Raw genomic sequence first — 26705 nt, 5'->3', positions numbered from 1 at the left:
ATGATTCTATAAGGTCCTTTCCTTCTCCAAGAATTTGTGTATCTGCACAATCACCATCCATGGCAGCTCTCACATTCTTGGCCTCTGCCTTAAAGACCCATGGGCCCTGTCCACCTCTGGGGCCTTGTCCAGCACTCCTTGCCCAAGCAGCCCGGCCAACATCTTTGACACATATTTTGTGGCGCTCGTCTCTTCCACATCTTCTGGCAGCCCCACGATCCAAAGGTTCTGTGGCCTGAACCTGTTTTCTTGCTCCTCCACCTTCAACGACTTACACAGGGTATAGTTGACCTCCGCCTCCAGGGACACAATCCGGTCGCTCTGGTCGGAGACCACCGTCTCCACCTGCCGCAACTTCGTCCCTCGTGCCTTGAGGCACTTTTCCACAAGGTCCATCAACCCTCGCAGAGGTGCTGCTGTACCCTTGATGGCCTTCAATCAGTCCCCATGCATCTCCTTCCTTTGCTCTTGAAATTCATCTCCGTTGAAGGCCATCAACTGCTGCATCTGGGCCTTTCGCACTGCTGTCAACTCTTGCCACCCCACCATTTTACCCAGCATAGGGTCTCCAATAGAAGAAGTAAAAAGAGAGAAAGATTAAGAACCAAGATCAAGAATCCAAAGCTCCCAGCCCCTGATCAATAGACATAGATTGCTGAACCACTAGGACCAGTATTCCCCTCAGAGGACAATAGGTTATTGTGGGGCCAAGAACTAAACGGAATATAAACTGATCCCAATCGTAAAACGGGGCGGAAACCCACTCTAGGACGGGAGTGCCATCAAGAGTGACCCCCCCCCAAACTGGGGAGTGTCCTGCGAGGGAGGGCCACATCTGGAGAAACGATCGACTCCTCCCTAACGGGGAGTGCAGCAAACCCCAGTCCTCAATAAGATAATACACAGTCCACCTGGGCTGGAAGAAGAAAAGAGCGCAGTCAAAAGTAAAAAGAATGCTCTTGCTAGGGGACTGCCCCCCCCCCCCCCCCAAACCCACACACACACACACACACACACACAGGTTAACAAGTGGCACAGGACATCATACCCTAATTATTCACTTCCCTGCAGGCAAATATAATGGCAACATCAACAGAAACAACATAATTATTAGGAAGTCCAGGATAAACAACTGGTATGCGGGCAGTTATTAGGTTAAAGACTTCTCCACTGGTAAAGAAGAAAGCAGAAATCAAGGATAAAGCAGACTCGAAGACACTGAGCACTCTTCAGGATCTTCCAAGGATTCAAACGATTAAAGCATGAAAGCTCATTGCTTCCATCACGCCATCTCACCCGAACCCACATGGCCAACAACCCCGGTTCCAGCCTGACATCAGGATCAGGACAAAGTTGGACCTGGGGTCAGAAGGCCAACCCAACCCCAGGCCTCGGAGACAGGATTAAATGAGTTCCCTTGCTCCAAGGACAGTGTTCTCTCTGCAAGAACATCCTCGCGTGCCTCCAATGCCTCCATAAAAACACCTTACACCTCTTGAATTTGGGCTTTGATGGCCTGTACTGCCGATCCAAGATATTTGGACGGATCAACATCTTTGCTATCAGCCGGCATCCGTCGGAACGCACTGCACAGTCAGGGTGGGAAGCCTCCCTACAGCAGCAGTGGCACTAATATGAGAGCCCCATCCCAACTCCTTCCAGCTGCCACAAATCAACGACGTTTTAAGCATTTTGCTCAATAGTGACCAACAAATCTCAGGACATATGTATGCCAAGATTTTTTTAAAAGGTTAAAGGATGAGCAAGAGCCGGAGCTCGCGGAAGTGCAGCGCTCCTTTGCTCAAATCATGTCACCATCCTTTCTGTATTTTTTAAATAAAAGGACACTTTTTAAAAACGTTTCCAATTAAGGGGCAATTTAGCGTGGCCAATCCACCTACCCTGCACACCTTAGCATTGTGGGGGTAAGACCCACGCAGACATTGGGAGACGTGCAAACCCCACACGGACAATGACCCAGGGCCGTGATCGAACCCGGGTCCTCGCCGTCGCCCTATAAAAGGACACACTTAACAGTCTTTTCTTATTGCATTTACAGCTCTGAGCCAGATCATGCTGTTTGTGGATGGAATGAATGGCGTCATTGGTCATAATGAGAGTGTCCAGTGGCTGTACACTCTGACTGGCAGCATGGTGAGTTAAGTTTCCTGTAGATGAATACTAAGTTATGATGAGGATGGTTATTTTTGTATGAATTTCACGGGAAGATCCTGAACTGGGTTTCTCTTCTCCAGATTGCCCTGGGATATTGTCTATTATAATCTATTGTAAAGCGTGTGATAACTGGGCACTTTAAAAAGTAATGCTAAAATTGGGTGAGTCAACATGGATTTATGAAAGAGAAATCATGTTTGACGAGGCTGTTGGAATTTTTGGAGAGTGTTACTTGTAGCATTGATAAAGGAGAACCAGTGGCTATGGTGTGTTTGGATTTTCAGAAGGTTTTTGGTGAGGTCTACACAGGAAGCTAGTGAACAAAATTAATGCACATAGGATTGGGGCAATACTCTACTATGGGTTGAGAATTGGTTAACGGGCAGAAAGCAGAAGCAGGATTGATTCTCAGGATGGCAGGCTTTAACTGGTGGGGTACCACAAGGATCAGTGCTTGGGTCACAGCTGTTTATAATCTGCATGAATGACTTGAATGTGGTGACGAAGTGTAATATTTCCAGATTTGCTGATGACATAAAACTAAATGGGAATGTTAAGTTCTGAGGAGGAGGCAAAGAGGCTTCCAGCAAACTTGGACAGCTAAATGAATGATCAAGAACATAGAATCATAGAATCATAGAATTTACAGTGCAGAAGGAGGCCATTCAGCCCATCGAGTCTGCACCGGCTCTTGGAAAGAGCACCCTACCGAGGCCCACACCACCCTATCCCCATAACCCAGTAACCCCACTCAACCAACCCTAAGGCCAATTTTGGCAACATGGCAGACATAATGTGAATAAGTCTGAAGTTATCCACTTTGGTAGAAAACAGAATGATAGAATATTTCTTAAATGGTGAGAGATTGGAAAGTGTTGATGTCCAAAGGAACCCTGTTCATGAGTCACTAAACGTGAGCATGCAGTTGCAGCAAGCAATTAGGAAGGCAATTTCATCATGTGGGGATTTGAGTACAGGGGTAAAGATGTCTTTCTGCAAGTGTATAGAGCCTTAGTGAGATCTCACCTGGAGCATTGTATACAGATTTGGTTCCCTTATCTAGGGAAGTCATAGAGAATGCAACAAAGGTTTATCAGACTAATCCCTGGGATCGCAAAATTGTCTTATGAGGCGAGATTGAGGAAATTGGGCCTGTATTATTTTGAGTTTCAAAGGATGAGAGCTGATCTTATTGAAACATATAACATTCTTGTAGAGCATGGCAGGGTCGATGTAGAGTTGGTGAGTCTAGAACCAGGGACATAATCTCAGAGTAAGGGGTAAGCCATTTAAGACTGAGATGGGAGAGGAATTTCCTCACTCGGAGGATAGTGAATTTTTGGAATTCTCTACCCCAGACTTAGGGCTGTGGAAGCTCAATCATTGAGCATGTTCAATGCAGAACTTGCCCCCCCCCCCCCCCCCCCCCCCCCCCCCCAGGATTTCATTGCTTTAGGATTTGAAAGTTGTTTAATGAATAAAGGCCTTCGGTATAGTAGTTTACTGGAGATACAGCATGTCCTTGCCCTGCCTTTAAACATTAACCACTGCATGCTTCAGAAAGAACGACTTGAGTTTGTGAGGAAAGAACGGTGGCATGACGGGCACGGTGATGGAACACACACGGACAATGTGCTTGCACAAGTATTTAGGAGAAAGTGTTTTTTGTTCCTAGCCACCTATGAATATTCTCTGACTTGCAATAAAGATCACCATGGATAATCCCTGTGATACACTATCAATTACGACGAGATGAGAGTAGAGAGTAATCGAGGCTTTATTACACAGAGATGTGTGGCCTCCTACAGCTGCTGCCGAAATGGCTGCAGTTCGGAGAGCACACATATTTATACTCCGCCTATTGGGTGGAGCCAGCAGGTAGGGATCTACCCCCGTACCTGTAGTACAGGGGCCTTACCGTAATACCCTCGTATGCAGTGCAATATATACAAGATAATACAACAGTGGTGACTACCACATTCACCCCCTGTTAAAAATGAGTTCAGCGGGGGTGGTGGAAAACTATTTACATACAGGTTGTCATTAAAATTTCAGAGAGGGTTACAAATTTAGACAGTCGGGCGCCTTGATCCGTCGTTGAGAGCGCCACAGTGCTGGTGGTGAGTCAGGCGTCAGCTCGGTTGTCGGTGACTCCGGGAGCGTGACAACATCCTCTTCATCCCGGGTGGGACCAAGGGGAGGACGGATTGTCCTGGAGCGAGGGCTGTGGTGGAGTGCACTGGGGGAAGGGAGGGTGGCGCCGGGGCAGGTGGGGGGGGGGGCGGGACCCAGCTGGTGCCAGGTCCCTGAGAGAGACTGTCTCTTGGCGGCCGTCGGGGTACGCTACGCAGGCATACTGCGAGTTTGCGTGGAGTAGCTGTACCCTCTCCACCAACGGGTCCACCTTGTGGAGCCGCACGTGCTTGCGGAGGAGAACGGGTCCTGGAGCTGCCAGCCACTTTGGGAGCAAAACCATGGAGGTGGACTTCCTGTGGAAGGCAAAGAGACGTTCCTGGGGAGTTTCGTTAGTCGCAGTGCAAAGGAGCGACCGAATGGAGTGAAGTGCGTCGGGGAGGACCTTCTGCCAGCGGGAGGCCGGGGGATTTCTGGACCGTAGGGCCAGCTGGACGGCCTTCCAGACCGTCCCATTCTCCCGCTTCACCTGTCCGTTTCCCCGGGGGTTGTAGCTGGTCGTCCTGCTCGAGGCAATGCCCCTGTTGAGCAGGTACTGGCACAGCTCATTGCTCATGAATGAGGATCCCCGGTCGCTGTGGACGTAGGCGGGAAACCGAACAGAGCAAAGATGGTGTTGAGGGCTTTGATGACGGTGGCAGACGTCATATCGGGGCATGGGACGGCGAAGGGGAATCTGGAATATTCGTCGACCACATTGAGAAAACACGTGTTGCAGTCGGTGGAGGGGAGGGGCCCTTTGAAGTCCACGCTGAGGCGCTCAAAGGGGCGGGGGGGCCTTCACCAGGTGCGCACGGTCTGGCCAGTAGAAGTGCGGTTTACACTCCGCGCAGACCTGGCAGTCTCTGGTGACAGCCGTGCCTTCCTCGATGGAGTAGGGCAGATTGCGGGCCTTAATGAAGTGATAAAAGCGGGTGACCCCTGGGTGACCGAGATCGTTGTGCAGGGCCCTGAGTCTGTCCACTTGTGCGCTGGCACATGTACCTCGGGACAGGGCATCGGGGGCTTGTTGAGCTTACCGGGGCGATACAAAATCTCGTAATTAAAGGTGGAGAGCTCAATCCTCCACTGCAAGATCTTATCATTTGGGATCTTAACCCGCTGTGTGTTGTTAAACATGAAGGCAACCGACAGTTGGTCTGTGAGGAGAATGAATCTCCTGCCGGCCAGGTAATGCCTCCAGTGCCGCACAGCTTCACCGATAGCTTGGGTCTCCTTTTCAACGGAGGAGTGCTGAATTTCGGAGGCATGGAGGCTGCGGGAAAAGAATGCCACAGGCCTGCCTGCCTGGTTGAGGGTGGCGGCCAGAGCGACGTCTGATGTATCGCTCTCGACTTGGAAGGGGAGTGTCTTGTCGACCGCGTGCATTGGGGCCTTGGCGATGTTGGCATTGATGCGGTTGAAGGCCTGGTGAGCCTTGGCCGTCAGAGGGAAACCGGTGGAATGGATGAGTGGGCGGGCCTTGACCGCATAGTTAGGGACCCACTGGGCGTAGTACGAAAAGAACCCCAGGCATCGTTTGAGGGCCTTGGGGCAGTGGGGGAGGGGGAGATCCATGAGGGGGCATGCGATCGGGGTTGGGACCTAGATCTCCGTTCAGAACCACATAGCCGAGGATGGCTAATTGGTTTGTGCTGAACACACACTTCTCCTTGTTGTAGGTTAGGTTGCGAAGTTTGGTGGTGTGGAGAAATTTGGAAAGGTTAGCGTCGTGGTCCTGTTCGTTGTGGCCGCAGATGGTAACGTTATCAAAGTACAGGAAAGTGGCCCGCAGCCCGTACCGGTCAACCATTCGGTCCATCTCCCGTTGGAAGACCGAGACCCCGTTAGTGACGCCGAAGGGAACCCTAAGGAAATAGTAAAGGCGGCCGTCCGCTTCAAAAATAGGTATACGGGCGGTTCGCCTTGCGAATGGGGAGCTGGTGGTCGGCAGATTTCAGGTCCACTGTCGAGAAGACCCGGTACTGTGCAATCTGATTGACCATATCAGATATGCATGGAAGGGGGTACGTGTCGAGCTGCGTGTACCGATTGATGGTCTGACTGTAGTCAATGACCATCCTGTTTTTCTCCCCCGTTTTCACCACTACCACATGGGCTCTCCAGGGGCTGTTGCTGGCCTCGAAGATACCTTTCCGCAGCAGCCGCTGGACCTCCGACCTGATGAAGGTCCTGTCCAGGGCGCTGTACCGTCTGCGGCCCGATTGCGACGGGTTTGCAATCCGGGGTGAGGTTTGCAAACTGAGAAGGCGGGTCGACCTGAAGGGTCGTGAGGCCGCATACAGTAAGGGGTGGTAGGGGCTCGCCAAATTTCAGGGTTAGGCTCTGGAGGTTGCACTGGAAGTCCAGGCCGAGTAGCAAGGCAGCGCAGAGGTTGGGGAGGATGTATAGCCGGAAGCCGCTGAACTCTATGCCCTGGATGGTGAGGGCGGCGATGCAGTAACCCCCGGATCGCCACGGAGTGGGATCCGGAGGCCAGGGCGATTCTTTGGTTAATGGGGTGTATCGCGAGGGAGCAGTGCCTTACCGTATCGGGGTGGATGAAGCTCTCAGTGCTCCCGGAGTCCAGAAGGCAAGATATCCCATGCCCGTCGACCTTCACCTTTGTCGACCCAGTCGCGAGTTTGTGCGGTCAGGACTGGTCGATCGTGACGGAGGCGAGACGCAGCTGGTCGTCGGCGGTTGCAGACATGAGTGGCCCGATGAGGTGCCCGACGGGCAGAGGTCCTGAGGCGGGGAAGATGGCGGCGCCCTTGGGCCGCACGTGTCCTGAGGCAGGCAAGATGGCGGCGCCCTCGGGCCGCACGTGTCCTGAGGCGGGCAAGATGGCGCCGCCCTCGGGCCGCACGTGTCCTGGGGCAGGCAAGATGGCGCCGCCCATTGGTTGTGAGGCAAGCAAAATGGCGGTGCCCACGGGCCTGACGTGTTGTGAGGGGAGCAAGATGGCAGCGCCCACGGGACACACGTGGGGGGTGCAGGGACAATAGCGGTGATTGAGCGGGCCTGGCACACTGCAGCGAAATGTCCTTTCTTGCCGCAGGCCTTGCAGAGCGCGCTCTGCGCCGGGCAGCACTGCCGGGGGTGTTTTGTCTGTACGCAGAAGTAGCACTTGGGTCCTCTGGGGTTGGTTGGCTGCCACGCGGCGCAGGCCTGGGGTTGGCTGGGGGCGGTCGCTGATGGGGTCCACGATGGGGTGGCCGCTGGCGGGGTCCACGATGCCCAGGAGGGTGGGCCGTGCAGTCGGGGGCATACGCCTGTATGTTGCGTGAGGCAACTGTGAGCGAGAGCGCTAGTTCGTTGGTCGCAGCGGGGTCAAGCGTAGCCCCTTCTAAGAGGCGCTGGCAGATGTAGGCCGACCCTGTGCCCGTAATGAACACGTCTCTCATTAGCAGGTTAGAATGTTCAGCGGCCGAAACGGCCTGGCAATCACAGTCTCTCGCCAGGGCGAACAGGGCACGCCAGGAACCTTCCACAGACTCACTGGGAAGTTGGTGCCGCGTGAACAGGAGGTTTTTGGTGTAGATCTTGTTGGTCTGCTGAGCGTAGTTCTCCTTCAGTAGCGCTGTGGCCCCTGCGTAGGTAGGTGCGTCCTGGATGAGGGGAAAGACATCGGAGCTCAGCCGCGTGTACAGAATCTGGAGCTTCTGTGCTTCTGGATTGGGTCTGTCGCAGATCCGATGTATGCTTCAAAGCAAGCTAGCCAATGTGCGAAGTCCTTTTTGGCATTGTCTGCTTGAGGATGCAGCTGCAGGCGATCCGACTTGATGCGGAGATCCATCTTTGTAAAATCTCTGTGTAACAAATTGATGCACTATCAATTACGACGAGACGAGAGTCGAGAGTAATCGAGGCTTTATTACACAGAGATGTGTGACCTCCTACAGCTGCTGCCGAAATGGCTGCAGTTCAGAGAGCACACTCATTTATACTCCGCCTACTGGGCGGAGCCATCAAGCAGGGATCTACCCCCGTACCTGTAGTACAGGGGCCTTACCATAATACCCTCGTCTGCAGTGCAGTATATACAATATAATACAACAGTGGTGACGACCACACCCTGTAAACCAAAAGGGTGAGAATGTGGATAATGCTATTAAATGGCAAAGTGTTTGGGGAACCTGAGCAGTAAAGTGACCTGGGAAATTTGGTAGGTTGGTTGTCCAAAATGTTAGGCCATGAATAAAATTTAACACACCTGTTAAAGATATGATGTAAGTCATCATAGGTGATTTTAAATGAAAATAATTGCACTTACCAACACTGTCTCCTTATCGCTTGAGGTCATTAGTCTCCAGAGATTTATCAACTTCTGCCTTGAACATGCTTCCACGGCCCATGCTGGAAAAACTCAGTAGGCAGAGCTAATGTCTCCAGTCCAATGTGACTTCTTCGGAACTCATTTCCGTGTGATTTGAAAGTTGCATTGAGTTTTAGGGGCGAGGCTGCTTCCAGAGAAAAGCTCTAGTCTTCAACATACTCCAGGAAAGATGTAGAATTCTCAGAAGGAGCCTGGTAGTCTTGTCATTAAAATCCTATCATTAGAGAGGCATACATTCACTGACTTGCCATGAGCAATACTTTTTGCGATCTACCACTTCATTCTAATTCTTGAAATGATAGCCTCATTTATACTCGTCACAACTTATAGCCTAATTAGCTTCAATTTAATGAAGCGAAATTCAGAACAACATGCTAGTGGTGTACCTTTTTCCCCAGTGTAGTCAAAGTAAAATGTAAGTAATGAGAACAATGTTACAGTGTGGTAGACCGTATTATATGTATTACGGTACCTGTGTTGGAGGTACTGCTGTATTAGAGATACATGGGTAAATACTTGTCTGCTGGCTCCACCCAGTGGACGGTATAAAGAGGTGTTCATCCCCGGCTGCAGCCATTTTCTGTTACGAACTGCTGGGGAACACATCTTGTCTAATAAAGCCTTCGATTATTCTCTAATCTTGCTTTCGCAATAATTGGTCATGCATCAATTTATTAGACAAGATATTGAAAGATGGAGCTCCGCATCAAGCCGGACCGTCTGCAACTGAGCCCCCACGCGGCAAACGCTTCGGCCATCTTTGATCACTAGCTGGCTTGCTTCCAGAGCTACATCAGGACGTCCACAGACCCACCCACGGAGGACCAAAAGTTACAGATCCTCTACTCGAGGGTGAGTCCCGAAATGTTTCCACTCATCAGGGACGCGCTGAACTACACTGAAGCTATGGCACTGCTGAAAGGGCATTATATTCGCCCGGTGAACAAGTATATGCTCGACATCTTCTGGCCACGAGACACCAAATCCCGGGGGAATCCCTGGACGACTTCTACCACGCCCTGCTAGCCCTCGGTAGAAACTGCGACTGTCGGCAAGTTTTGGCTACCGAGCACACTGAACTCTTAATTCGGGACGCCTTCGTCACAGGCATGCTGTCCACACAGATCTGCCAGTGGCTGTTAGAAGGAGTTACACTAGATCTTAAGGAGGCTAGGAGACCCGCAAACTCTTTAGAGTTGGCCTCCCGTAACGCCCAGGCGTACGTCCCCGGCAGCGTGGCACCCCCATGGACAGCGTGGACCCCACCTGCTTCCGACCCGACCTCATCCTCCAATTCACCGCAAGCCTGCGCCGCGTGGCAGCCGGTCAACCCCGGGGGGCCCAGATGCTAATTTTGTGTGCAGACCAAACACCCCCGGCAACGCTGCCCGGACCGATCAGCGATGTGCAAAGGATGAGGTAAGAAGGTGCACTTTGTGGCGGTATGCCAGGCCCGGTCTGTCGCCGCCGTCTCCGCACACCCCGCGGGCGACCCGGTCCCGCCGCCATTCTCCCCCTCGCAAGCCATGTGCGGCCCGTGGGCACCGCCATTTTGGACTCCGCAGGCCGCGTGCGGCCCGTGAGCAACGCCATCTTGTCCACCGACTGCCATGTGCAACCAATGGGGGCCGCCATCTTGGACGGCACCGCAGGATCCCGACCCGACTGGCCGTTTATAGCCTGCTGAGACCTCCTTCACCACTGTTCAACCCAGGGCCTCCCAGCATCTGCCGCATCTCGCCTCCATTACTCTGGACCAGTCTCGGCCACGGAACCTCACGACTGCGACGACGACGGTGGAACTCAATGGGCACAAGACGTCCTGCCTTTTCAACTGCAGGAGCACGGAGAGCTTTGTTCACCCCACCACGGTAAGGCGCTGCTCCCTCATGGTACACCCCGTTCAGCAAAATGTCTCCCTGGCCTCCGGATCCCATTCTGTGGAAATCCGGGGGTACTGCATTGTGAACCTCACTATCCAGGGCGTAGAGTTTAACAACTTCCGGCTCTACGTCCTCCCCCACCTCTATGCTGCCGCACTCCTGGGCCTGGACTTCCAGTGCCACCTCCAGAACCTGACTTTTAAATTCAGCGGACCCATATCCCCCTCACCGTCCGCGGCCTCGCGACCCTTAAGGTCGACCCACCTTCCCTGTTTGCGAACCTCACCCCGGATTGCAAACCCGTCGCTACCAGGAGCAGATGGTACAGTATCCAGGACAGGACCTTCATTAGGTCGGAAGTCCAACGGCTGCTGAAGGAAGGCATCATCGAGGCCAGCAACAGCCCCTGGAGAGCCCAAGTGGTAGTTGTAAAGACCGGGGAGAAGCACAGGATGGTCATTGACTACAGTCAGACAATCAAGACCAACTGGTACATACAGCTCGACGCGTACCCCCTCCCACGCATATCTGATATGATCAATCAGATTGCACAGTACCGGGTCTTCTCCACAGTGGACCTAAAGTCTGCCTACCACCAGCTCCCCATCCGCCCGGACGACCGCCAATACACTGCTTTTGAAGCAGATGGCCGGCTCTTTCACTTCCTTAGGGTCACCTTCGGTGTCACTAATGAGGCCTCGGTCTTCCAATGGGAGGTGGACCGAATGGTTGACCGGTACGGATTGCGGGCCACCTTCCCGTACCTAGATAACGTCAATGTGGCGAACCACTATACACCTGTATTAGGGGATGTAAGGTAGGACCTGTACTACAGGTTCACCGGTAGCCCTTGCCGGTTGGCTCCGCCCAGTAGGAGGAGTATAAATATGCGTGTCCTCCATTTAGCTGCCATTTCGCCAGCTGCAGCAGGAAACCATGCATCTGACTGCAATAAAGCCACAGTTGTACCCAACCTTAGTCTTTGTGCAATTGATCGTGCATCAATTTATTGCAATCAGATTTTCTACCGGATGGGCATCCGTATCAAACCAGATCGCCTGCAGCTGGATCCGCAATCGACCGACGCCAGAAAAGACTTTAATCACTGGCTAGCTTGCTTCGAGGCCTACATTAACTCAGCGACCACCCCACCGGCGGAGGCTCAGAAGATACAACCTGTGTTCCAGGTTGAGCTCAAGCGTGTTCCCGCTGATCCAGGACAGGTTCCACTTACGTGGAAGCCATGGCATTCCTCAAAGAGAGCTACGCGCAGGAAGCGAACACACTCTTCGCCAGGCACGTACTCGCCACTCGCTCTCAACTCCCTGGTGAGTCCATTGAAGACTTCTGGCGGGCCCTAATCCCACTCGACCGGGACTGTGACTGCCAGGCCGTTACGGCCACTGAACATTCTAATCTCCTCATGCGCGATGCTTTCGTAACGGGGATTGGGTCGGACCTCATCGACAACGATTGCTGGAAGGGGCCACACTCGACCTAGCGGAGACAAAAAAATTAGCGCTCTCCTTGACGGTCGCCTCCGGAATGTTCAGGCCTACCCCTCCAGCCGCGCGGCCCACCCCTCCTATCCCTCCTGGACCCCGCAAACGGCCGCCCCAGTCGGGGCCTTACCCAGCCAATACGCCTGCGCCACATGCTAATCCGTGCACTCCGGGGGTCCCCAATGCTATTTCTGCGGTCAGCAGAAGCACCCTCGCCAACGCTGCCCAACTCGCGCCGCCATTTGCAAGGCTTGCGGCAAAAAGGGCCACTTCGCCGCAGTGGGCAGGCCCGCGCAGTCGCCGCTATCGCCCCCTCCCCGCTGCCAAACGCACAATGGGCGCCGCTCTCTTCACCCCCACGGACCACGCGTGGCCAGTGGGCGCCACCATCTTCACCTCCCGGGCCACGCGCGGCCAGTGGGCGCTGCCATCTTCTCCCCCTCAGTCCACGTGCGGCCCATGGGCGCCGCCATTTTGTCCCGCCCCCGCAACGTGCGCCCCATGGACCATATCGGATATGGTCAATCAAATTGCGCAGTACCGGGTCTTCTCAACCATTGACCTAAAATCCGCCTACCACCAGCTCCCCATCCGTAAATCCGATCGCCCATACACGGCCTTCGAGGCGGACAGTCGTTTCTACCATTTTCTTAGGGTTCCCTTTGGCGTCACTAATGGGGTCTCGGTCTTCCAAAGGGAGGTAGACCGAATGGTCGACCGGTACGGTTTGCGGGCCACGTTCCCGTACCTAGACAATGTCACCATCTGCGGCCATGATCAGCATGACCACGATGCCAACCTCGCTAAATTTCTCCGCACCGCCACTCTCCTCAACCTTACTTATAACAAAGAAAAGTGTGTGTTCAGCACGACCCGCTTAGCCATCCTCGGCTATGTGGTCCAGAACGGATTTCTGGGGCCCGATCCCGACCGCATGCGCCCCATCATGGAGCTTCCCCTCCCCCACTGCCCCAAGGCCCTCAAACGCTGCCTGGGGTTCTTTTCGTACTACGCTCAGTGGGTCCCAAACTATGCGGACAAGGCCCGCCCACGCATACAGTCCACCCAGTTCCCCCTCACAGCCGAGGCACAACAGGCCTTCACCCGTATCAGAGCTGATAAAGCCAAGGCAGGGATGCACACAGTAGACGAGGCACTGCCCTTTCAAGTAGAAAGCGACGCATCAGATGTCGCCCTTGCTGCCACCCTCAATCAGGCAGGCAGACCCGTGGCATTCTTTTCCCGCACCCTTCATGCCTCTGAAATTCGGCACTCATCCGTCGAAAAAGAGGCCCAGGCTATCGTTGAAGCTGTGCGGCATTGGAGGCATTATCTGGCTGGCAGGAGATTCACTCTCCTCACTGACCAACGGTCGGTAGCCTTCATGTTCAACAACACGCAGCGGGGCATGATCAAAAATTATAAAATCTTGCTGTGGAGAATCGAGCTCTCCACCTATAATTACGAGATTTTGTATCGCCCCGGCAAGTTCAATGAGCCTCCAGACGCCCTCTCCTGAGCCAGTGCACAAGTAGACCAACTCCGGGCCCTACACGACAGCCTTTGTCACCCGGGGGTCACACGACTGTACCATCTCATCAAGGCTTGCAACCTGCCCTACTCCGTCGAGGAAATACGGACAGTCACCAGAGACTGCCAGGTCTGTGCGGAGTGCAAGCCGCACTTCTATCGGCCGGACCGTACGCGCCTGGTGAAGGCCTCCCACCCCTTTGAACGCCTTAGCGTGGATTTCAAAGGGCCCCTCCCCTCCACCAACCGTAACACGTATATTCTCAGTGTGGTCGATGAGTACTCCAGATTCCCCTTCGCCATCCCATGCCCGGATATGACGTCCGCCAACGTCATCAAGTCCCTCAACACAATCTTCGCACTGTTCGGTTTCCCCGCCTACATCCACAGTCACATGGGATCCTCATTCATGAGTGATGAGCTGCATCAGTTCCTGCTCAGCAGGGGTATTGCCTCCAGCAGAATGACCAGCTACAACCCCCAGGGAAATGGGCAGGTAGAAAGGGAGAACGGGACGGTTTGGAGGGCCGTCCAGCTGGCCCTACGGTCCAGGAACCTTCCAGCCTCTCGCTGGCAGGAGAATAACACACTCCACAAACGTCTTTTTACCTTCCCCAGGAAGTCCACATCTTGGGTGTTGCTCCCGACTTGGCTCACAGCTCCAGGACCGGTCCTGCTCCGTAGACACGTCCGACTCCACAAGGCGGACCCGTTGGTGGGTAGGGCACTCTTTCTCCACGCCAACCCCCAGTATGCGTACCCCGATGGCCGCCAAGATACTGTCTCCCTCAGGGACCTGGCACCATCAGCTTCCAACCGAACACACTCCCCCGCCCCGGCGCCATCCTCCTCTTCCCCGGCGCTTTCATCATTGTCCCCACCAGGCCCATCCCTTCTTCCCCTGCCCACGCAAGAGGACGACGAAGATTTTGGCATGCTTCCGGAGTCATCTAACAGCAGGCCAGCACCGCCGTCGCCGCCACCGTTGCGCCGCTCCCAGCGGAACGTCAAGGCTCCAGACAGATTGAACCTTTAACTGGACCTTCAAAATGGACAATTTGTTTTTTTCTCTCTCTTCATGTTGTTTCTACGACACTGTAAATAATGTTCAACACTGTATATAGCTCCACACCACCCCTGCCGGACTCATTTTTAACAGGGGGTGAATGTGGTGAACCACTGTACACCTGTATTAGAGGATGTAAGGTAGGACCTATACTACAGGTTCGCCGGTAGCCCCTGCCGGCTGGCTCCACCCAGTAGGAGGAGCATAAATATGTGTGTCCTCCATTTAGCAGCCATTTCGCCAGCTGCAGCAGGAGACCATGAATCTGGCTGCAATAAAGCCATAGTTGTACCCAACCTTGCACCTTTGTGCAATTGATCGTGCATCAGTCACCATCTGCGGCCACGATCAGCAGGACCACGACGCCAACCTCCACAAATTCCTCCATACCGCCAAACTCCTTAATCTCATTTATAACAAGGAGAAATGCATGTTCAGCACCGATCGCCTAGTCATCCTTGGCTACTTAGTGCAGAATGGAGTAATAGGGCCCGACCCCAACCGCATGCGCCCCTTTATGGAGTTCCCTCTTCCCCACTGCCCCAAGGCCTTGAAACAATGCCTGGGGTTTTTCTCTTATTACGCCCAGTGGGTCCTCAATTACGCGGACAAGGCCCGGCCACTAATCCAATCCACAGTTTTTCCCCTGTTGGCTGAGACCCGCCAGGCCTTCAGCCGCATCAAGGCGGACATCGCAAAGGCTACGATGCACGCTGTCGATGAGCCCCTCCCTTTCCAGGCCGAGAGCGACGCATCGGACGTAGCTCTAGCGGCCACCGTCAACCAGGAGGGCAGGCCGGTGGCCTTCTTTTCCCGCACCCTCCATGCCTCTGAAATCCGACACTCCTCTGTCGAAACGGAGGCCCAGGCCATTGTAGAATCTGTGCGGCATTGGAGGCATTACCTGGCCGGCAGGAGATTCACTCTCCTCACTGACCAACGGTAGGTTGCCTTCATGTTTAGTAATACGCAGCGGGGCAAGATAAAAAATGATAAGATCCTGAGGTGGAGGATCGAGCTCTCCACCTACAATTATGAGATCTTGTATCGTTCTGGGAAGCTCAACGAGCCTCCTGACGCCCTATCCCGCGGTACATGTGCCAGCGTACAAGTGGACCGACTCAGGACCCAACACGATGACCTCTGCCACCCGGGGGTCACCAGGTTCTTCCACTTCATCCAAACCCGCAACCTGCCCGACTCCATAGAGGAGGTCAGGACCGTCACCAGAAACTGCCAAATCTGCGCAGAGTGCAAGCCGCACTTCTACCGGCCAGATAAAGCACACCTGGTGAAGGCCTCCCGCCCCTTTGAGCGCCTCAGTATGGACTTCAAAGGGCCCCTCCACTCCACCGACTGCAACACGTACTTTCTGAACGTGGTCGATGAGTTCTCCCAGTTCCCCTTCGCCACCCCTGTCCCGACATGACTGCTGCCACCGTCATTAAAGCCCTCCACAGTATATTCACACTGTTCGGTTTGCCCACCTACGTACACAGTGATGTTCAATTTCCCCACCTACGTACACAACGATAGGGGGTCCTCCTTTATGAGTGATGAGCTCTGTCAATCCCTGCTCAGCAAGGGCATTGCCTCAAGCAGGACGACCAGCTACAACCCCCGGGGAAACGGGCAGGTGGAGAGGGAGAACGGGACGGTCTGGAAGGCTTTTCTGCTGGCCCAACGGTCTAGATATCTCCCGGTCTCCCGCTGGCAGGAGGTCCTCCCCGATGCACACCTTTCCATTCGGTCACTCCTGTGTACCACAACAAATGAAACCCCCCATGAACGTCTTCTTGTTTTTCCCAGGAAGTCCACCTCTGGGACATCACTCCCAACATGGCTGGCAGCTCCTGGGCCCGTCCTGCTCCGGAGACATGCGCGGACCCATACGTCTGACCCGTTGGTCGAGAGGGACCACCTTCTTCATGCTAATCCGCAGTACGCCTACGTGGCACGTCCCGACAGATGCCAGGACATGGTCTCCCTCTGGGATCTGGCACCCGCTGGATCCCCACCCACAGCCCCCTCACCAACCCCTCCACATGAACCATTCTTCTCTGTTCCACCCAGCCCACCCTGTTCCACTTCCCCACCCAGCGCACCTCACAGCAGGAGGATCCGTCCTCCCACTGGTTCCACCCGGAGGTAATGAAGCATAGGACTGCATGTCCCGGAGTCGAAAATGCCTGAGTCGGCGTCTGCATCACCACCGAGACTGCGACGGTTGCAGAGGACGATCAAGGCCCCCAATCGATTGATTTCTTCATTGTAATTGTTGCTGTGATTGTTATTGTTACTGTTAAAGGCTTTGCCACCATCCCCGCCGGACTCATTTTTTCAACAGGGGGTGAATGTGGTAGACCGTATTATATGTATTACGGTACCTGTGTTGGAGGTACTACTGTATTAGAGATACATGGGTAAATCCCTGTCTGCTGGCTCCGCCCAGTGGACGGTATAAAGAGGTGCTCATCCCTGGCTGCAGCCATTTTCTGTCACGAGCTGCTGGGGAACACATCTTGTCTAATAAAGCCTTTGATTATTCTCTAATCTCGCTTTCGCAATAATTGATCCTGCATCATACAGGAAACTAGAGCCCAATGTAACTTCCATTTCCCCAGGCAACGTGTAACATGTTGTATCGGTTAAACCGCAAGTGGAGTGAATCAAAGGACAGCTGCTTTCACTTTCGCAGAACCCCAACAATCCATTGACTCGCACTAATATTTCGAGCTGCATTGAACAGACGGATTTTTTAAATGTCCTGTAGCTGAACAGGAAGCAGCCGTTTCATCTTAACTTACACGTGTGCGTCTTTTTTTAGAGATTGTTTACAAGGTGCTAACTTTTAAGCACCTGCTTTAAACTCAATAGAAGTGTGATGCGGCGAAGGGGCCACTAATAATGATTGTGCATTTATTTTTTCATGTTTGGCATTAATAGAAAACATTTGGCATCAATGGAAGACAATCTGTATAAGAGATGGGAAAATATATATTAATGAGATACAATGAATAGTGTCACAACACGCAGGCCAATTCTGTTTGTTTTGCCACAGAATTTAAATTTGCCAATTAGTTTTTGTGACTAGCCACTCCATTTACAAAGCAGCTACCACCAGATTGCTGATTTACAATTTATTTCAGCAGTTATCAACAAAGATCCCTGTTTTTAATCATGTGTCGATGTGGTCATTTGTCATTCGATCAACAAACATGACGTTAAAAATGTGCAGTCCATCCAGTCTGCCAGCAGGGGTCCATAGAGCACACCAGAGCAGAGGCTGGAAACAGAAGAAACGCGAATCCTATACTGTCAGACTTCCAGAAATCTCAGCAATTTTGATGAGTTAACTCAAGCTTCTTCCTTTTGGTTTATTGTTTTAACTGGATTTATTTTGAATACTTGATTTAAAAAAAAAAAATGCACTGTTGAAGTAAAAAGTAATCCGCTTATGATGCATGCAATCTCGTATTCCAATTCTATTTCAAACTGCAAGCCTGTTTCACCTATTAAAAACAATTTTTTTCTGTGGACTTAACCAACCAGACTCTATGCACTGTGACTGGGCGGCATTTCTAAGGAATGGCGCCAGGGTAGCATGAGGATGGCTCAGCAGTTGCTGAGAGGCGGAGGGTGCCGACAGTTTATTCGGTCAAGCTCCTGGGGCACAGTTGAAAGGATGCAGGAAAAAGATACCAAGGTTTGAGGTCATGTACCAACCGACTCAAGAACAGCTCCTTCCCTACTGCAGTCAGACTTTTGAATGGACCTACCTCGAATTAAGTTGATCTTTTCTCTACACCTTGCTATAATTGTAACATATTCTGCAGTCTCTCCTTCCTTCCCTATGTACGGTATGCATTGTTTGTACAGCATGCAAGAAACAATACTTTCACTGTATACTAATACATGTGACAATAATAAATCAAATCAAAACAGATGAAGGGGCTTGCCTGCTGCAATCTTGTTTTCTGGGGTTTCAATTCTTGCCCCTCGTACTGCAGGTGATCAGGTGATACTGACTTATTTCCTCGTTCTGGTGGTGGGAGGGAGGGAGGTCACAGTTATGGAGCATAAATCTACATACAACGAATTTATATGACCTGATAGCCACCACTCTCCGAGAAGAAAGTACTGATCATTTGACGTATTTAACTTGACGCCACCCCGGTGTCCCAGTGGTTAGCACTGCTGCCTCACAGCTCCAGGGTCCCAGGTTCAATTCCAGCCTCGGGTTACTGTCTGTGTGGAGTTTGCACTTTCTCCCCGTGTCTGCATGGGTTTCCTCCGGGTGCTCCGGTTTCCTCCCACTGTCCAAAGAAGTGCAGATTAGGTGGATTGGCCTTGCTAAATTGCCCTTCGTGTCCAAAAGGTTAGGTTGGGATTTGAGGATCGGATGGAGGTGAAGGCCTAGGTAGGGTGCTCTTTTCTAGGGCCGGTCCAGACTCAATGGGCCAAATGGCTTCCTTCTGCACTGTAAGTTCTACGATTCTATGTGGGAATTGCTTTGTTGTTCATCTTCAAAATTAGATTAATTTTTTCAAATTTGTAAGCATAAAAGTGTCCGTGTAAGATCGCAAGTCAATAAGCAGAAGTCTTTTTCTGAAAAACCATAATCCACTTGAACAATCTGTATGAAGTTGCACATAATTGCAAGATTTGTCCCACTTGAAAGTGCACTTTAAAACGAGAAAAAACAATGTCCATTACAAATGAACATGTTAATTGAAGGCAAATGAGCAGTGGCTTCATTCAAACTGGGAACTCTCACTGCTCTACGGTGACATCTTCTGGTGAGATCAGAGCATTCAGCCTGAAATACTTTCTCTCTCTCGTTAGCTGGCAAACGTGACATTTACTTACAGCCTGCTCTTCTGTTCCTCAATCCCAGTACCGTTTGGTGGTGAAGACTGCACTGAAACTCCTGATAGTGTTTGTGGAATACACCGAGAACAACGCAGCTCTCCTGATCCAGTCTGTCAACATTGTGGATGATAAAAGAAGTAAGTGCTATTCTAATGGGGTCAGGGAGAGTAACGAGCAGTGTAATTGTTCAATGCACAACATCAAAGTCATGTGTATTGGACAAAATCAAAACTAGTAGTGACTTGTAGGCAAATATGCAACCAAAGGTGCAAATATACTTAAATGTGACAGTGGCTTTTTATTTGCTGTTGACTTGATTTTTTTAAAAAGACTTTCAATTTGAATGTTTTAAAGTAAATCAAATGTATCTTTAATAAGAATTCACATGTTGAAGTGTGTGGTTTATTTGTGGTACTAATTTCTGTTCTTCACTTTTGATTCTGGGACTTTGTGACTGATGAGATGTAGAACTGAACATTGCCTTGTCCTGAGATCCCACTGAGAGCAAAAAAACAAATTGAATTTAGTGCCTTTGCCTAAAAAAAGTTTCTAAACTTATACAGAAAGTACAGAAAGTGAAAACAAACCACACCACTAATTTACAGCATACATATGACAGAATGTAATCAATCTAAGCCCACCTAACCACAGAATGGCAAGAAATATGGATTTGGGGCTGTGATTGAGCAAGGCGAAGATCAGTGGACACAAAGGGGCCGTGCCTGTAAAAGCAAACTTTAAATAGTTGCCGTAATCGTCACTTTTGGAGGGGGAAGAGTCTTATAACTGCTCTGAGAGGGTAGTGATTGGGAAAAGCAATGTTAACGGCATAAATGGGTTTCTGTGCAAGGGTAATATTGAACCAGCGTCAAGAATTCAAATGCTGATCTGTTCTGAATGTCTTTTGAATTGTTTGGAATGTGACAATTGGATCTTAGCGCTGCAGTGACAAGGAGATCATAGTGTCTGAACTCCACTAGTTAGATCAAAAGGATGGCTAACAAGAGAGTCACATGAGAAAAGTGATGTGACAGACTGTGATGAGGAAAATGACAGTGCAAAAAGGAGTCGGGGATTTCATTACCTTAAATCTACACTTAGTAGAATTAGAACCATAAAGTTGCTACAGTGCAGAAGGTGGCCATTCGGCCCATCACGTCTGCGTTGACTCTCTGAAAGAGTACCTTACCTAGGCCCACTCCCCCGCCCTATCCCCATAACCTGACCTACATACCTTTTGACACAAAGGGGCAATTTTAGCCTGACCAATCCACCTAACCTGTACATCTTTGAACTGTGGGCGAAAACCGGAACACCAGGAGGAAATCCAGGCAGGCATGGGGAGAAAGTACAAACTCTACACCGACAGTCGCCCAAGGCTGGAATTGAACCCAGGTTCCTGGCGCTGTGACGTAGCAGTGCTAAACACTGTGACACTTAAAGTGGCTATTAAAATATGAGTTAAATAAGATATGTTAGGAAGCTCTGACCCTATTGTTTTTTTTTAGGACCTAAATTTTCCCATTGCTTAAAGTCTATTGGAATTGTCATTTTGAAAGTTGTGCAGCATGAACAAGGACTGACCTTTCCCCACTGTACCTGACTCCTTCGCAATGATTTAATAGGCCCCCTTGAACTCAAATGCTGCTGTATCACTTATACCATTCGAGTAATTAGTTATAAACATTGTACTCCCTGAGTGGACCTGAAAACATCATTCACATCCTCCCAAAGTAATACGTGGAACGTAAACTAAATGTAGGAGTTCAGTTACGAACCAAATCCCAATTGCTGGAATTTACAAATATCTTGCCAATTTTTAAACGGTTATGGTTACTTAAACCGGATAGACCTCAAAAATCTGCGACCTATCAAACATGTTGAACTTGTGCAACCAGTTCGGATAAAAGTTAACGAATTGTAAGAGCCAGCCACAACTACAGATGTTAATTCTACACGTTCTTTAGATCTCTGTCTTTGACTCACTTTAATCAATGTCGAATACATCATTTGTTTATCTGTCCAGCTGTTAAAATGCTCTGCAACCAGATATCATCTGTACAGGCAGGCAACGGGAATTCTGTACTTTTTAAAAACTATTTTATAATGCAGGCCGCACTTTGACAATGATTACATAATTTACATAAATGATCAGAGCATTGCTGACTGGTGTACAAATGCAATGAAAAAGCTTATTGATAGATTTTTTGGGGGAAAGAGTATGCTGGAATATGCAACCAAGGCAATTGAATGGAGTTCAAGATGCAAATCATGATCTAATTGAGCAGTGTAACAGGCTTAAAGGGTTGATTTACTTTTATGAGGTATGTGAAGACAGACAGGAACAGACCTTCCCCACCTTCATAGCGTACCTCCGAGCAGCCATGTAATTTTAAAAAAAAAACTTTCATGGGATGTATCTATCTCAAAAGGCAGTGTGCGGAGCTGGTGAGGCTCTACGATTGCAGAAATGACCTTTCTTCTCACCAGCCATGCTACATCTTGATGCTTGTTTGAAAGTTCTGTCTGTGGTTCAGCAGGGGCTTGGGAACCTGAATTGTAGCTCCAGTATACAGGAAGTTGAGAGTAGTGAGGTCATGAGTAAGGTTTCAAAGTTGCAGGAGTGTACTGGCAGGCAGGAAGGTGGTTTAAAGTGTGTCTTCTTCGATGCCAGGAGCATCCGGAATAAGGTGGGTGAACTTGTGGCATGGGTTGGTACATGGGACTTCGATGTTGTGGCCATTTCGGAGACATGGATAGAGCAGGGACCGGAATGGTTGTTGCGGGTGCCGGTGTTTAGATATTTCAGTAAGCTCAGGGAAGGTGGTAAAAGAGGGGGCGGAGTGGCATTGTTAGTCAAGGACAGTATTACGGTGGCAGAAAGGACGTTTGATGAGGACTCGTCTACTGAGGTAGTATGGGCTGAGGTAAGAAACATGAAAGGAGAGGTCACCCTGTTAGGGGTTTTCTATAGGCCTCCGAAAAGTTCCAGAGATGCAGAGGAAAGGATTGCAAAGATGCTTCTGGATAGGAGCGAAAGCAACAGGGTAGTTGTTATGGGGGACTTTAACTTTCCAAATATTGACTGGAAACGCTATAGTTCAAGTACTTTAGATGGGTCCATTTTTGTCCAATGTGTGCAGGAGGGTTTCCTCACACAGTATGTAGATAGGCCAATGAGAGGCAAGGCCATTTTGGATTTGGTACTGTAATGAACCAGGACAGGTGTTAGATTTGGAGGTAGGTGAGCACTTTGGTGATAGTGACCACAATTCGATTACGTTTACTTTAGTGATGGAAAGGGATAGGTATATACCGCAGGGCAAGAGTTATATCTGGGGGAAAGGCAATTATGATGCGATGAGGCAAGACTTAGGATGCATTGGATGGAGAGGAAGACTGCAGGGGATGGGCACAATGGAAATGTGGAGCTTGTTCAAGGAACAGCTACTGCGTTTCCTTGATAAGTATGTACCTGTCAGGCAAGGAGGAAGTGGTCGAGCAAGGGAGCCGTGGTTTACTAAAGCAGTTGAAACACTTGTCAAGAGGAAGAAGGAGGCTTATGTAAAGATGAAACATGAAGGTTCAGTTCGGGCGCTCGAGAGTTACAAGTTAGCTAGGAAGGACCTAAAGAGAGAGCTAAGAAGAGCCAGGAGGGGACATGAGAAGTCTTTGGCAGGTAGGATCAAGGATAACCCTAAAGCTTTCTATAGATATGTCAGGAATAAAAGAATGACTAGGGTAAGAGTAGTGCCAGTCAAGGACAGTAGCGGGAAGTTGTGCGTGGAGTCCGAGGAGATAGGAGAGGTGCTAATTGAATATTTTTCGTCAGTATTCACACAGGAAAAAGATAATGTTGTCGAGGAGAATACTGAGATTCAGGCTACTAGACTAGAAGGGCTTGAGGTTCATAAGGAGGAGGTGTTAGCAATTCTGGAAAGTGTGAAAATAGATAAGTCCCCTGGGCCGGATGGGATTTATCCTAGGATTCTCTGGGAAGCTAGGGAGGAGATTGCTGAGACTTTGGCTTTGATCTTTAAGTCATCTTTGTCTACAGGAATAGTGCCAGAAGACTAGAGGATAGCAAATGTTGTCCCCTTGTTCAAGAAGGTAAGTAGAGACAACCCCGGTAACTATAGACCAGTGAGCCTTACTTCTGTGGTGGGCAAAATCTTGGAAAGGTTTATAAGAGATAGGATGTATAATCATCTGGAAAGGAATCATTTGATTAGAGATAGTCAACACGGTTTTGTGAAGGGTAGGTTGTGCCTCACAAACCTTATTGAGTTCTCTGAGAAGGTGACCAAACAGGTGGATGAGGGTAAAGCAGTTGATGTGGTGTATATGGATTTCAGTAAAGTGTTTGATAAGATTCCCCACGGTAGGCTACTGCAGAAAATACGGAGGCATGGGATTCAGGGTGATTTAGCAGTTTGGATCAGAAACTGGCTAGATGGAAGAAGACAAAGGGTGGTGGTTGATGGGAAATGTTCAGACTGGAGTCCAGTTACTAGTGGTGTACCACAAGGATCTGTTTTGGGGCCACTGCTGTTTGTAATTTTTATAAATGACCTGAAGGAGGGCGTAGAAGGATGGGTGCGTAAATTTACAGATGACACTAAAGTCGGTGGAGTTGAGGACAGTGCGGAAGGATGTTACAAGTTACAGAGGGACATAGATAAGCTGCAGCGCTGGGCTGAGAGGTGGCAAATGGAGTTTAATGCAGAAAAGTATGAGGTGATTCATTTTGGAAGAAATAACAGGAAGACAGAGTACTGGGATAATGGTAAGATTCTTGGCAGTGTGGATGAGCAGAGAGATCTCGGTGTGCATGTACATAGATCCCTGAAAGTTGCCACCCAGGTTGAGAGGGTTGTTAAGAAGGCGTATGGTGTGTTAGCTTTTATTGGTAGAGGCATCGAGTTTCGGAGCCATGAGGTCATGTTGCAGCTGTACAAATCTCTGGTGTGGCCGCATTTGGAGTATTACGTGCAATTCTGGTCGCCGCATTATAGGAAGGATGTGGAAGCATTGGAAAGGGTGCAGAGGAGATATACCAGAACGTTGCCTGGTATGGAGGGAAGATCTTATGAGGGAAGGCTGAGGGACCTGAGGCTGTTTTTGTTAGAGAGAAGAAGGATAAGAGGTGACTTAATTGAGGCATACAAGATGATCAGAGGATTGGATAGGGTGGACAGTGAGTGCCCTTTTCCTCGGATGGTCATGTCTAGCACGAGGGGACATAGCTTTAAATTGAGGGAAGATAGATATAGGACAGATGTCAGAGGTATGTTCTTTACTCAGAGAGTAGTAAGTGCGGGGAATGCCCTGCCTGCAACAGTAGTGGAGTCGCCAACACTAAGGGCATTCAAATGGTCATTGGATAGACATATGGATGATAAGGGAATAGTGTAGATGGGCTTGAGAGTGGTTTCACAGGTCGGCGCAACATCGAGGGCCGAAGGGCCTGTACTGCGCTGCAATGTTCTGTGTTCTATGTGGCGCTGAGAAATGGAGCAAGAGTGCACTGTTTTATAATGCTGCCTCTCCATATATCTGCCGCCCCCACCCCATGTGTTTTTATGCCCTGCACCACACATACTCAAACAGTGATAACCATTTGCTGGTTCATTTCTCAAGGCAATGTCTTGACCAATTGGAATCAAGCTACCTAGTTTAAATTTTCAAACAATACTTGGCAGTTAACTGTCAGCCACCATTAACTAGTGCATTCTCCATAGCAACACCTTTACCAAAGTCCACTTGCCAGCCATTCTCCATGGCAAAGCCCTTACCAGTCAGAGTCCACTTGCTAACCAGTTTCCCCTGATATTGTGTTCTTGTGATTGTCCTGATGAGTGCAAGATGAAAAGCTTTAACAAAATGTCCTTTTCCCGCAATATTGATTGATTGATTGATTTATTGTCACATGTACCGAAGTACGATGAAAAGTATTTTTCTGCGGCCAAGGGGACATACAAAGCATGTACACAGTAGACAAAAAGAATAATCAACAAAGTACATCGACAAAAACGTAATTGGTTACAGTGTGGAACAAGGGCCAATCAAAGCAAATACATGAGCAAGAGCAGCAAAGGGCATGATGAATAGTGTCTTACAGGGAACAGATCAGTCCGAGGGAGAGTCGTTGAGGAGTCTAGTAGCTGTGGGGAAGAAGCTGTTCCTATGTCTGGATGTACGGGTCTTCAGACTTCTGTCCCTTCTGCCTGATGGAAGGGTCTGGAAGAGGGCAAAGTCTGGGTGGGAGGAGTCTCTGACAATGCTGTCTGCTTCCTGAGGCAGCTGGAGGTGTAGACAGAATCAGTGGGAGGATGGCAAGCTTGTGTGATGTGTTGGGCTCAGGTTCCGTACTACCAAATTACTATTTATTGCTGTCAGTAATATTTAAACAGGAAATTCAAAAGAAATGAAGTATTAACAATGAAATTGCTGTTGTGTTTTGTTAAGTATTGATTTCTGTATCCATCAACTTCACACACCCGCGTTGTCTGCCTTTTTTGCCATTCAGTCTTTTTATCCTGTTATACACACAAGTATCAAACCTGATTTGTAAGCCTTGAATTCTGCAAAAGGAAAATACGTGAATCCCATTGTTTCTTCAGCTCTGTGAATGAACGAGTGTTTAATGAACCTGCATGTCCCCCAAAAATGACATTTTATTGAATTTTCTGTTTTGCCTTGTTTTCTCTTTGAGTTGATTTTCTACATTTTCTCCCAGGGTAGGTTCAGCTGGGTCAGTGATGAGCTTGCTGTCCTGCTAATGTGACTCTGCGGTCAACGCCAGCAGTGAGTCCTGTTCTTTAACCTCCCATCTTGTGTGAAAGACAGAAACATAAAATGTAAACATCAGGTTGCATTAATGTATTGTGATACAGAGAGGAAAGAGGACAATGATCATAGCGAAGAAACAACCTTGTGTTCAACGTCCCCTCTAAAAACATGCACACACTAGAGAAGAGAGAGATTTTAAAAAACATGCATGCTGGTCTCCTGAGCAAACAAAGAAAACATTTAAATGGGAAATCGGGCAAATGAAATAATACTTTAATGAAAAAAGAAAACAATGGCAATCTACTGTGGTGTGGGGTGAGTTGTAATTTCTCTACATATGCTAAGAATGGATGCCAAATCTTGTAGAAGTTTGT

The 26705-nt window shown here is 49.9% G+C and overlaps 1 protein-coding gene across 6 annotated transcripts in view; it reads left to right on the top strand.

The window, feature by feature from the left end:
* Nucleotides 1-26705, top strand: part of fhod1 (formin homology 2 domain containing 1) — a 591964-nt gene that overhangs the window by 328572 nt on the left and 236687 nt on the right. For all 6 annotated transcript variants that reach the window (XM_072518387.1, XM_072518386.1, XM_072518390.1 and 3 more), the window contains exons 6-7: nt 2060-2154; nt 19565-19676. In XM_072518387.1, coding sequence (XP_072374488.1) covers nt 2060-2154; nt 19565-19676 — 207 coding nt within the window. The remainder of the gene's footprint in view (nt 1-2059; nt 2155-19564; nt 19677-26705) is intronic.

Source organism: Scyliorhinus torazame, chromosome 10 (genome assembly GCF_047496885.1).
Source record: "Scyliorhinus torazame isolate Kashiwa2021f chromosome 10, sScyTor2.1, whole genome shotgun sequence".
Taxonomy (NCBI): domain Eukaryota; kingdom Metazoa; phylum Chordata; class Chondrichthyes; order Carcharhiniformes; family Scyliorhinidae; genus Scyliorhinus; species Scyliorhinus torazame.
The sequence above is the reverse complement of the archived record's forward strand: the minus strand, read 5'-3'. Positions and strand labels throughout refer to the sequence as shown.